Source organism: Vulpes lagopus, chromosome 18, assembly GCF_018345385.1.
Source record: "Vulpes lagopus strain Blue_001 chromosome 18, ASM1834538v1, whole genome shotgun sequence".
Taxonomy (NCBI): Eukaryota; Metazoa; Chordata; class Mammalia; order Carnivora; family Canidae; genus Vulpes; species Vulpes lagopus.
The window spans coordinates 17,596,015-17,609,406 of NC_054841.1; the positions used below are offsets into that span (position 1 = coordinate 17,596,015).

The 13,392-nt window shown below is 37.9% G+C and overlaps 1 protein-coding gene across 9 annotated transcripts in view; it reads left to right on the forward strand.

Annotated features, from left to right (window-relative positions):
* PTPRT (protein tyrosine phosphatase receptor type T) overlaps window positions 1-13,392 on the forward strand; it is a 1,030,023-nt gene that overhangs the window by 811,124 nt on the left and 205,507 nt on the right. For all 9 annotated transcript variants that reach the window (XM_041733397.1, XM_041733399.1, XM_041733398.1 and 6 more), the window contains one exon: window positions 11,729-11,765. In XM_041733397.1, the coding sequence (XP_041589331.1) occupies window positions 11,729-11,765 (37 nt within the window). The remainder of the gene's footprint in view (window positions 1-11,728; window positions 11,766-13,392) is intronic.

Here is a 13,392-nt window from a genome sequence, read left to right on the forward strand (position 1 = left end):
TCTAATTTTATTACATTTAATCATAGAATATTGATAATAATTCTACTTTATGGAACATAGTGATACTTTATTAATTAGCTAAAATATGGTCAATTTTTGTGAATGTTTCATAAGATCATAAAGAGAAGTTTTCTATTATCAGGCTGTAGGGTTTGAAACATATCCGCTCGGTCTGCCTAATTATTTTAGTTTTTCTAGGTCCATGCCTATCTTTTCTTACCCACTTGATCTGTCTTATACTGACAATAGTCTATTATTCTTGCATCTCTTAGAATTTCTACTTTGTAAAGGTGATTATTGTGGTTTTGGTGCATAGATATTCATACCTGTTGTATTTTTTCATTAAATGTGGGTTTCAGCATTAAAAAGTGTCCTTTGTTATATTTAATGCTTTTTAAATTGTATTCTCATCTGTCTGGTATCAAGATTGCTATTACTGCTAGGGTTTTTTTTTCATTTGCGTAATTTCTCTCATTCCTTTATTGTTGCCTTTCTGAATCACTTTGTTTTAGGCATGACCTTTATATATAGCAGATAGTTGGTCTTGTTTTATGAGACAATTTGAAATCTTTTTCATTTTAATTATGTGAGTTAAACCTATTCACATTGTTGACATGACTGACATATTTGGTCTCAACTCTCTATCACTCATTCTTTCTATCATAATTTATATGTTTTTGTCTACTCTTTTGTGCTAAAATATCTCTTGATATTCAGAAAGATTTGTACTTTTTCTGGTAGTTACTTTTGTAACTTTCAATCCTCTTTTTGCAGCTAACTTTTCATGTTCATGGTTTGTCATCATTTCTTCCCAGAATTATTAAGATATAATTAACAAATAAAAGTGGTATATACTTAAGGTATACAATGTGATATTTTGAGAGAAATGTACATTGTTAAATGATTACCACAATTGAGATAATTAGCATACCTATCACCTCACATTCTGTAAGAACAGTTAAGATCTATTTTAGCAAATTTCAAGTATAAAATAGAATATTTACAGTCTCCAGACTTATGAATCCTCCATAAATCTTGGGCCACCATTTTCCTATCTCCCCTGTTCTCCAGTCCCTTACAACCATCATTTCTCTTTCTACTTTCATGATTTCAACTTTTTAAGATTCCACATACAGGGGAGATCCCACAGTATTTGTCTTTCTATGTCTGGTTTATTTCACTTTGCATAATGTTATTGAATGTTGAAAATTATTTTTCTATAGCTCTGATATTCAAAAGACACCTGGCTAGTTATAAAATCCTTGATTCATAATTTCTTTCTTTGAGTTTCTTTGAAATGTTGCCTCATATTTCCTGACCTTGTATGCTGTCTTGGAGATATCTCATGGCATCTCTTGCCCTTGTGAATTATTTGATTTCTTTGCTTGGAGTCCTTGAGGACGTTTTTCTTTTTTTTTAATGTAAAATTATTTTATTAGGATCTTGGAATAGATCTTTCATGTCTTAAGGTCCTTTCAATATGTAGGCTCAGGTTATCTTTTAATTCCAGAAATTTTCCTTGGATTATTGTTCTAAATATTTGACTATTCAGTGTTCAATCTGTCTTCTGAGGGATTTCAAGTATACATATATTGGATCTTCTTTGTCTTTAAGTCACCTTTTTTTTTTACTGACCTTTGCTATTTTATTCTTTATTTCATTTTCTTGCCCTTGGTTGTTTTTCCCTTTCTTTAGTGCCCCTTATTAAAACTTTCCTTTGGACACCTTGTTATTTAAACTTCATTTCTGAAGTGTTTTTACCTTTTTTCCTATTTTCCTGAGTTCCATCAACTCCCTTTTATTTTTTCTTTTTTTTTACTGATTTTTAAGACATTTTAGTTTTTAATCTTCACATTACTAATTCAAAGTTGTTTGAGGAAATTTAATTCAATTTGGAATGTTGGCTACAATTTTCTTCTGGCATGTGATTGGTTTTGTTTTATTTGAGGGGATGGATTTTCATCACTTGCTATGTTTTGATTTTTATCTTCCATTTTCTTCGTGTAGTAGTTGTATTTGGCTCCTTTCTTGTATTCATAATGTAGACTTGTGGTGGCTTACAAGATTTCTAGTTTAAACATGCAGTATTCTGGTAGAGTAGTGAAGCACAGATTTTGAAAGGATGACTAAGTTTTGTATATGATGGGGAATGAGTGACTATGTGTTCTTGGACTTCTTGTTGCTGTTGTTGTTCTCTTTTGAATTACAGCATCTTAAAATTCCTCCTGCCTCTTCTCTTCCTCATCCAATCTCCCAAAGCCACTTTCTCCATCTTTTTACCTTATTTTCCCTCACAAGCGATACCTTTTTAAGGTTGCCACCTTGAATTATTGTGCCCTCCAATTCTGTTCTACTTACTCATTATCTTAATCTACCAGCACTTTCATACATTTTCAGATTTTTCCTACATGTGAAATTGGTATTGCTAGAGATCATTTTAGATCAATCTTATACCATCTGCTGGCTTACCTCTCTTCTCTATCAAGTTGCTTTTCTTTATAGCCCTTGCTGTCCAAAAAAAGCTTATACTAAAAATCATAGAAATATTTCATTCAGTTGTGATGCTTATTTTCTACTAACATGGATTATGAAGCTTTGAGGATTCTCTGTATTTTAATTATGCTAAGGTTGTATACCTTGTGAATTTTTGGAAGCGACAAGGAGAATTGGGGTACAGGGAGGCTAGACTGAGGACCCAGTAGGTATCAGTACCAGAAGTCAATACTGATTCATAAGCATGGGGTGGGGTGAGGTGATGAGAGGTCTCTAGGGTCAGGCAGAGCTAAAATATGCCTTCTTGGGATGGGGGAGGGGAGACAGGATCTCTGCAGCCACTGTCTTGGCCACCACCATCTCTAGGCTAGACTATACCACCACACTCTTCCTACTGACTAGTTTATCCTGTACCTAAGTCTGTTCTCTATATAACAGTCTCTACATTTAAAAAAATATATAAATCTGAAAACTTTATTGTTCCTGCTTATCACTCTTTGATGGCTTCCTGTTGTTCTTAAAATAGAGACTGAAATTCTACAGTCTAAAAGACTCTACCAGTCTATTGTTTCTAGCTTCATCTCATATCATTCACCAAGTAATTCATTATGATGTAACCATTTCAGACTTCTTTACATCTTCAACTACACCATGAGTTCTCTCTTTTTTCTTTAATATTTGAATCCAATTTTTGATACACAAACTCACTTTTTTAAGATTATTTATATATTTATTCATGAGAGACACAGAGAGGGAGAAAGGCAGAGATGTATATATGCAGTGGGAGAAGCAGGCTCCATCCAGGGAGCCCGATGTGGCACTTGATCCTGGGACTCCAGGACACCCTGAGCTGAAGACAGACACTTAACCACTGAGCCACCCAGTTGTCCTGAGTTTTTTCACTTCAGGGTCTTTTCACATCTGTTCCTGAGTCCAGTACACACTTCTGATCTTCCACGTCACAGGTTAAATGGTCTTTGCACAAGGCAATGTATCATCTTCCTTCCCATTCACACCTCACGTCATCTTCTCACACATACATAGCACCTAGTAATTCTTCCTCATAGTGTTTATTGCAACTTATTATTAAACACTTATTTATGAGGATGGTATCTAATGTTTGTCACAAATATTGGAAAATAATGTGCACATGCTCCATAAGGACATGGGCCATGTCTGTTTTGCTCATGCTGTAGCACTTGTACACAGTGCAATGCCTAGCACATAGCTATTGTTCAGTAATCATCAGTAGAATTAAAAATGATCATATCAGTAAATATCTACTGCTTGATTGACCAAATGAATAAATGAATAAAGGGTTAAGTGGGCAGTTGGAGCCTCCAGACAAGACTTAGAGAAATATTAAGGGAGGAGTCAAATCAACTCAGCAAACTAGACTATAGCTTCAGGGCTAAATAACTCCCATTGTATTTACTGGGGTGGTTCGGTCTTAGAGAAGACAAAGGCATGAGTTAGGGTAATTGGGGAAATTATTTGGAAAATGGGATCAGGGCTAATTCCCCAGCCTATTACATAAGATGACCTAATGGAGCAGTAGAATAAGAATTGTATGCACTACCCAGGTACCTAGAGTTCCTTGGTCAAGGTGGCAGTATGACTTAACCTAAGCTGATCTGGATAGTAAGCAGTAGCTACTGAAATGCCTGATGCTTTGGACACTACGGTGTAATCTCTGACTTAAAGAGACATCCTGGTATTTCAGTAGATGATAAAGAATAAATAGATGGGTTAGACTTGATCTAGTCTTGAAATGGAGGCCATTACTAGGTAAGTAGGTATAGTTGTATGGCATTCTGAGAAGTGAGGTAGATAATAGATTTTTTTTAAATTATGTGTTGCTGGGTGGGATATGGTGATATGAAGTGGTGTCAAGAAAACAGAACACTGAGAGCAGGAGTACTGCCTGTAGCTGAAATTAGACTCCATATTTTGAGACTTGATGCAACCTTAGGATGCCCTGCCCATTCTACCAAATTGGGCTTTTCCATCCTTTTCTCAGTTATTTGATTGACGGGGAAATTGAGCTGTATAGAATGATAGTGACTTGCTCAATATTGCCCAGCACTGGCAGAGATTGAATAGAAGTAGGTCTTAAAAGAATCACAAAAGTTAGGACATTATATTCTTTCCCAAAGTGATACATTTCTGTATCCAGATTTACAAATCTGGAGTATGGAGTATGATATGAGGGAAGTTAAGATGATGGGGAAATGAAATTATATTGTACTGTCCCAGAATATATTACAGACTTAGAAGTGGGATGTAATTAATGGAGATAGTACAGAAAATACACCAAATGTTTATCCTTTTCCCAAAGCTTTATATAATCTTGGCACAAAGAAAGCATTCATTTCCTGTTTACTGAACTGATTGGGGACTTTGGGTATATGTGCACTGGCCAGACTTCCCATATGTTGAGATGCAGAATATCTAGCATGTTCCTGACTTGCTTGCTAACAGCTCAGTCATGCAGAAGGTCAAGAGAGTGACTTAGGACTTTGATACTTTGTATCTAATTCTAGACAACAAAGACAAATTGGTTATGGAATTAAAGGTGTCAGGAACTTGGGAGAGAGCAGACATGTCAACATCATGTTTTTGAGAGCCAGGGAGAGTTAAGCATAATGAGACATGCACCCTAGATTATAGAATGCAGCTTTTAATAGATGTGGGGTGGACAAGGTAGTGTTGGAAATGGCTCATTTTAATGCATGCAATTGTGGAAGGGAAGATGATTCTCAGAGAGTTCTTACAAATGACCCAATGAGGGGGAGAAGGCAGTAGAAAAAAACCATTGCAGCTCCCCAGATTCCCTTTAATGTAACAAATTTTAAAGAGAACATTCCCAGGGTGCCTGTGTGGCATAGTCAGTTGAACATCTCACTCCTGCTTTTGGGTCAGGTCTGATAACAGGTTGTGTCAGGCTCCACATTCAGTGTGGAGTCCACTTGTATTTCTTTCTCCCGCCTCTTCTCCCTCTCTGCCCCATGAGTGCACTTGCTCGCTCACTCTCTCTCTCTCAAATAAATAAAATAAATCTTCTTTAAAAAGAGAGAGAGAACACTATCATACAAGGCAGGTTAGTGTTGGGGCACCTGGGTGGCTCAGTCAGTTAGGCATCTGACTCTTGGTTTGGATTCAGGTAGTGATCTCAGGGTCCTGTGGATCAAGCCCCATGTCAGCCTCCATGCTCAGCATGGAGTCTACTTGTCTCTCTTGCTCTGCATCTCCCTGCCCCCAGCTCGTTACCTCTCTCTCTCTCTATCTCTCTCTTTCTCTCTCTCTCTCTCTTAAATAAATAAATAAATAAATAAATAAATAAATAAATAAATAAATAAATAAATAAAATACTTTAAAAAAGAAGGCAGGTTAGTGTTCACCATTGAAGGATGAAGTGACCCAGAGAGTACATGAAGGATATTTCGGAAGTGCTGATAATGTTTGGTATTTTCACATAGGGTGCTGCTCCCAGGTGGGTGCTTACTTTGTGAGAAACTTGGAAAACTGTAGTTAGGGTTAGTATACTTGTCTCTATGTATGTTACACTTCAGATTAACCATGAAGTAGCTCTTACGATTTAGGGTATTTCCTTTATGAGTTATTTTTAGACGCTTACTTTTGCATGTTTGTTGTAGTAAAAATTATACTTTGCCCTATTCATTCAATATTTTCTTATGTGTACAATTCCATGTTATTATGTGGCCCTCACAATCATTTTTGTTAGCTTCATAATATTCCACCGTGTGGATAGACCACAACTTTCTTTACCATGCCTATAGGGTTATGTTGCTCTTTACTTTCACTTGCATAAAGAACACTGGAACCTACATCTTTGTTTTTTTTTAATAAATTTTTATTTATTTATGATAGTCACACACACACACACACACAGAGGCAGAGACACAGGCAGAGGGAGAAGCAGGCTCCATGCACCGGGAGCCCGACGCGGGATTCGATCCCGGGTCTTCAGGATCGCGCCCTGGGCCAAAGACAGGCGCCAAACCACTGCGCCACCCAGGGATCCCCTACATCTTTGAATATAAACCTTCTTCTACATTTCAGATTATTCCCTGAGAAGAAATCCTTTTTTAAAGATTTATTTTTATTTTTAAAGATTTATTTATTAGAGAGAAAGAGAACATGCATGCATGTGCACACAAGCAGGGGAGGGGCAGAGAGAGAGGGAGAGAGGGAGAGAGAGAATCCCAGGCAGACTCCCTGCTGAGTGCAGAGCCTAACATGGGGCTTGATCCTATGACTCATGAATGAGATCATGACCTGAGCAGAAACCAAAAGTCACATGCTTAACCAACTGAGCCACCGAGGTGTCCTGAGCATAGATTCTTAGATGTGAAAAGATTAGATTGATTCTCATTGAAGTCTAGATACATATTTACAAATTACCCCCAGTAGTGAAAGCCTCACCAAACTCTTGCCCATTGCTGTGTGTGATAATCTTGTACGTAATTGGCAAATTTCCTTCTTGCAAAAATCCTTTTTCATTGTATTAATATAAAGTTGGTGATCGTTCTGACCATCCTTAGTGTCATGGCTCCCACTCGCCATGGTTTCTTGATGATGGTCATTGTGGTGCCGCACAGCCATGTACAAAACACCTTTAGTCCTCAGAGTCTCATACTCTCTGTAATCATCTTGGCTTCAGCTCACTGACCCTTTAAGCCAGAGAACAGAAATGGAAGCCAAAAGGAGTTTGACATCTCCTCTTTTTCCAAACATGAAAACAAAAAAATTAGTTGGCCCACTTTTATTATTTTCAAGTTTTAACCTCATTTGTGACTGAGGCTTCTTTGGCATCACATTTAGAAAGTTCTACTTTATTTTTATGCTTTTTATTCATAATTATTCCCTCTTTCTGTCTTCAGGATATACTCTTTAAAAAACCTTTTTCTTGAAATATAGCATACTTGAAATATCACATGAACACCACAAATGAATACTTCATATATTTGAATCATAATGTATGATACTCTTTTAACATTTCTGCATTTTCCAGTTTTTTAATAAAGCAATTGTTTATTTTAAAAGAGAGTTCTTTCAGCATTAAAAAAAGAAAGGAAAGGAAGCACTTGTCCTAAAGAGAAAGTCACAGCAACCCAATCTTCTTTCTTTGAGAGAGTTCTCGGCTAATAGATTAGGGAAATGCAGTAGAGTCTGAGTGTCTGAAGTGAGTCTGACTGTATTCTCAAGCTATTTTGGTGGAAAGACACAGAAGTAGGATCCAAGCGCATAAGCAGTTGAGGAGGTGAGTAGTTAGATAACCAACAAAAATTCTGATGAGCAATGAATACCAACCCAGAAGGCAGATTCTAGAACATGTCACACAGCTTTATCAATGGCATTTTCTAGGTTATAACTTATATTAACGATCTGGATAAAATTATAGGAAAAATATGTTAAACAACTTGTAAATGGTAGAGAATATAATGGCAGACCAACTCTTCAATCAGATCAGTGAAGATGGAAGTCAACAGGGAAATCAATATATGACTCTGAACTTGGATTCCAGAAATGCAACCACATTTTTGTATGTAGAAGCAGGCACTTTTTTTTTTTTTGGTAGGGGAAGGTTGATGGCACATTCACCATGATCAATGAAAAAGTGAGATGTTGGCTATGTTAATAGAAGCTCAGTATAACTAAGGAAAATAGAAAATCGTTATAATCTAGATAATCATATATTGACAAAACTGAAAGTTGACTGCTGCTTCCTACTCTAGACCCTTCTTGTTAAGAGAGACAAAACTAGAGGATGTCCCAGAATGAATAGCAATATTGGTTCAAAGGATTTGAACTTTAGTCATCTGAGGAATTGTTGAAGAAGAAGAATGTTAATGGACATGAGAACCATCTTTCAATATCCAGATATCTTTTGTATACAAGCAAGGGCAGACTTTCTTTGGTTTGAGGAACAGAATCAAGACCACTGGGGAGTCATACTTGAGTTTATTTGAAGATACAGTTTCTAGCATTAGAGGTATGCCTAGAGAAAATAGACTCTGCTGTAGACATTACCATTTCTTCTCTACTTCTGGGTGCACAGAGGACTCCATTTCTCTATCTCACTTAAGTTGGGCATGGCCGTATGACTGGTTCTAGCCAATGAAACTTGAGTAAAGTGAGTGTAACTTTTGATACAAAACATTTAATTATGAGTGCCAAACTCCAGCATTTTTTTCCTCCTGCCTCAATGAACAGTGAAGCCTTGTGTTAAAATGGAGGTAGACACGAGCAGACATTTCTCTGAAGAAGACATACAAATGGCTAACAGGATGAAAAAATGCTCAATATCATCATCATCAGGGAAATACAAATCAAAACCAAAATGAGATACCACCTCGCACCAGTCAGAATGGCTAAAATGAACAATTCAGGAAACAACAGATGTTGTCAGGCTTGCAGAGAAAGGGGAACCCTCTTACACTATTGGTGGTAATGCAAACTGGTACAGCCACTCTGGAAAAACAGTTTGGAAGTTTCTCATAAAGTTAAATATAGAACTACCTTATGACCCAGCACTTGGATTACTAGGCTTTTATCCAAAGGCTACAAAAACAGTGATTCAAAGGGGTACATGTACCCCAATGTTTATAGCAGAAATGTCCACAGTAGCCAAAATATGGAGAGAGCCCAGATGTTCATCAACAGATGACTAGATTAAAAAAAAAAACCAGATGACTAGATAAAGAATGGAATATTACCCATCAAAAAGAATGAAATCTTGCCATTTGCAGTGACGTGGATGGAACTAGAGGGTATTATGCTAAGTGAAAGAAGTCAGAGAAAAACAAATACCATATGATTTCACTCATATAATGAATTTAAGAAACAAAACAGATGAACAGAGGGGAAGGGAAGGAAAAATAAGATGGAAACAGAGAGGCAAACCATAAGGGACTCTTAAATGTGGGAAACAAACTTAGAGTTGCTGGAGGGGAAGTAGGTGGGGGGGATGAGGTAATTGGGTGATGGGCATTAAGGAGGGCACTTGATATAATGAGCACTGGCTGTTATATGCAACTGAGGAAGCACTAAATTCTGCCCCTAAAATTAATAATACTCTATATGTTAACCAAATGGAATTTAAATAAAATTGTTTTAATTTAAAAATTAAAAATATTTAAAAATGGAGGTACCAGCCTTGGTCTCTAAGTGACTATAGTGGTTACAGTATCCCCCAACCACTACCACTATCCCATTTCAGACCCATTCATGCACCTACACTGGCCATATTAGTTTGAGTGGGAAGTATACCTTTACTGTTTATGGCCACTGAAATGAAGTTCATGTGTTTTATACTTCTCATAACCCTGTACTATTGATGTAGTATTGTGATTTCTTAGAAGAAATACATTTTTGGTCATTCAGATGAATTTCCTAAGTGTCGGTAGCAATAAAGGTGTCATTTGTAATATTAATGAGGGTGACTTTTGGACCTCACCCAAGGAAGTAGCCGTTGCCAGGAGGATCAACTTCTGATTAGAGGGTTGGAACTTTTAGTCTCACAGTCCTATCCAACACCCAGCCTACTGGACTTCTGGGGAAAAGTGAGGGGCTGGAGGTTGGATCAGCCAATAACCAATGATTTAGTCCATAATGACTATGCAGGGAAGGCTCCATAAAAATCCAGAAGGACTGGGTTTAGAAAGCTTCTGGGTAGGTGACCACATGGAGATTTGGAGAGGATAGCCTTCTGGAAAAGGCAAAGAGGTTCTCCACCCCTCCCCACACACCTCACCCTATGCATCTCTTCCATCTGGCTATTCTTGAGTTACATCCTTTTACAATAAACTGGTGATCTGGTAATATATTCCTCTGAGTCTGTGAGCTGCTGTAGCAAACTAATTGAGCCTAAGGAAGAGGTCATTGGAACTTAGCATCTGTAACTAGTAGGTTAGAAGAATAGGTAACTATGCTTGTACCTGGCATCTGAAATGGAGAGTAGAAGACAGTCTTATAGAACTGAACCCTTAACCTGTGGAATCTGATGCCATCTCCAGGTAGACAGTATCAGAACTGAGTTGAATTCTTAGATACCCTGCTGGTATCTAGAGGATTGTTTGGTGCTGTAGAAGGGGAGGGACCCCTCACACACATAATAGAATTGGGTCCAGGAACCCTCAAAGACCTAACACAAGTACCTTCAATATGGATTGATTTCTTATGAGTGCACAGTAGCAAGACACATATGATTCTTGAGACACACACACTTGCATTATTTGCCCTTTATTTTCATTGCTTCACTAGATTCAGACTACTGCTGAGGGTATAGCTTAGTCAACTGGAATTTTCAACTGGTTCTAGAGCCTCCAGGGAGATGATCCCAATAAAGCAGGCTAAAATGATTCTCCTAAGCACACTCTTCTGTACCTCAACTACATGCCCAGTAACATCACAAGTTTATGGATTTTGTCCACTTGGGGAACAGCCAACAAGAACTAGATAGTTCACCCAGCAAAGATTTTATTGCTGTGCAAACATACACACACAACATTATCCATGAAACCTGTGAGGTTCATCAAAGATCTCAGGGCCAAAGTGACTTTTTTTTTTAAGATTTTATTTATTTATTCATGATAGTCACGCAGAGAGAGACAGAGAGGCAGAGACACAGGCAGAGGGAGAAGCAGGCTCCATGCAGGGAGCCCGACGTGGGATTCGATCCCGGGTCTCCAGGATCGCGCCCCAGGCCAAACGCAGGCGCCAAACCGCTGCGCCACCCAGGGATCCCCCAAAGTGACTTTTTGAACGTGAACTTTGCAGTTTGATTCTTACACGTTCATATTGACTGGACTGTTGCCAAGTGTCTGTTTCAGGCTATACCGATAGATAGATTATTTACTTATAGTTTCCCAGGGATGCTCTTGGGGCCATCAACTAACTCATGCCACAGTGTACTCACTTTGTGTCATTGTTAAAGTTGTCTTGTGCTAGGTAGTAGCAGCATCTGATATGTTTAGAAGTGGTTCTGTCTGGAAAAGAAGCTCATGAGGTGATGGCAGCCAGGAAGTGAAAGGAGCCAAGTATGTATCTAGCTTGAAAAAAAAAAAAAGAAATAGAATTAAAAGGTGATTCCAGTGGGGGAAGAAATGAAAAGGACAGATTTAAGATTATAACTGAAAAACATACGTATTTTTTATATATAACAATCAAACCTGCAGCTAATTAACTGGAACCTCATTCCTGTTGTTCACAGGAGACCAAAATCAACTGCGTTCGCCTGGCTACAAAAGGTATGTTGGCATGTCCTTGTCTGTCTTCAGCTGTTTAAGCATTTCTCCTTGTAGCTACACAGGGAAAGTTGAGCCAACAATTACTAAAAATAAAAGAAGGAATTGTTATTTTCATTGGAGTCATTTACATCTAGGTATTAATATATATAGTGTATATTAATAGCACAGTGCCTAAAGCATAGTAAGAGCTCAAAACATATTTGTTGAATCAGTGGATGGATGGATGGATGGATGGATGGACAGACAGATCGTTGGATGAATGGACTGGTACATTTAATCAATAGGGTGGTGAATATAAATTTTTACTCATTCTTCTGCTATATATTTTCATTATATTTGGGTCTGTGTTTATGTGGGTATTTTTTTAAGTATGTCTATCAGATCTATCTTCCAGGTTTTGTACTTTTTTTCAACTAAGTTTGGCTTTCACAAATGAGGTGATAGTTTTGGTGCCTTTAATAATGAGAAAACAAACACTGCATTGTTATGTAGTTGGCATTTTCAATACTTATCCCAAAACCTAAGGCAGCATTGTTCAGGCTCATCACTTTTTGTTTTCCTAATTATAATTGAATTGCCTGGCCCTTTCAATTGGTACATGTTTCTGTTTATTACTTTTTAAAAAAAAATCAATGAATGGTTTGTTATCGTTTAACCTATTACAAGGTTGAATGGCTAGAAATCAGGTTTATCTTTTTTGTTATAGAATGGATATTTTTAACAGCCATTGTCTCCACATAAACACACCAAAATTGGACAATTCTATTGTTCCCTGCATTTATCGACAGCCCAGATAGTTATATAGGATGCTTCCACAGAGATGACAATTATGAATATAAGTAGGCATATAATCATAGACATAAACCATGAACAAAGATGATGACCCCAGTGTGTATATGTGAACATATATGCATATGCACACTCATACGAGGAAAATGCACACCTGAGTAGGGGAAGAAGAAGAGATGAAGGAGTGGGGAGAGAGGGGGAGAAGGAGGAGAATATCTATGTTATTTGACAAAATATACACCAAAACCTATCACTCGTGACTTTCATAACTTTGAAGAAAACCAGCTCAATGTGTAGGCAGAAGAGGGAAGATGATACAGGAGAAGAGGGAAGATGATACAGGAGGGAGAAGACAGAAGCAGTAAGGACTCACCATGATAAGAACTCACTCTGATTTCACATGTCATTGAGAGGCCAGTGTGTCCCTCACTTGTTCACTCTCAGGAACTCAGGCTACTGGACAGAAAGAGATAAAATGCTCTTTGTGAGGCAAAGAGAATTGATGGCCTGCAAACAAAAGTGGCACAAATCACAGGCCTTGGCAGACTTTTCCACTGAGGAAAACAGATGATCCAGAAGGAAGAACATCAATAGCATAGCACTGGAGCTCCAGACTGCAAGTAGGACAGCTGAGTGTCTGCAGTGTCCTGCTTAAAGGGGCAGTCAGGGAAAGAAGGAAACTTATAGGGAGACCTCCTTCACCCACTATGATGGTGCTCTGTGGCTCCCCTCCAGCTTTTGACTTCTAGATAAGGGGGTGTGGAATTCTAGGGACACCCTCTGGGACATAAACCCCCCGCACAAAGGGCACCTTGTTAGATCTTATGTTCCAAGTTGG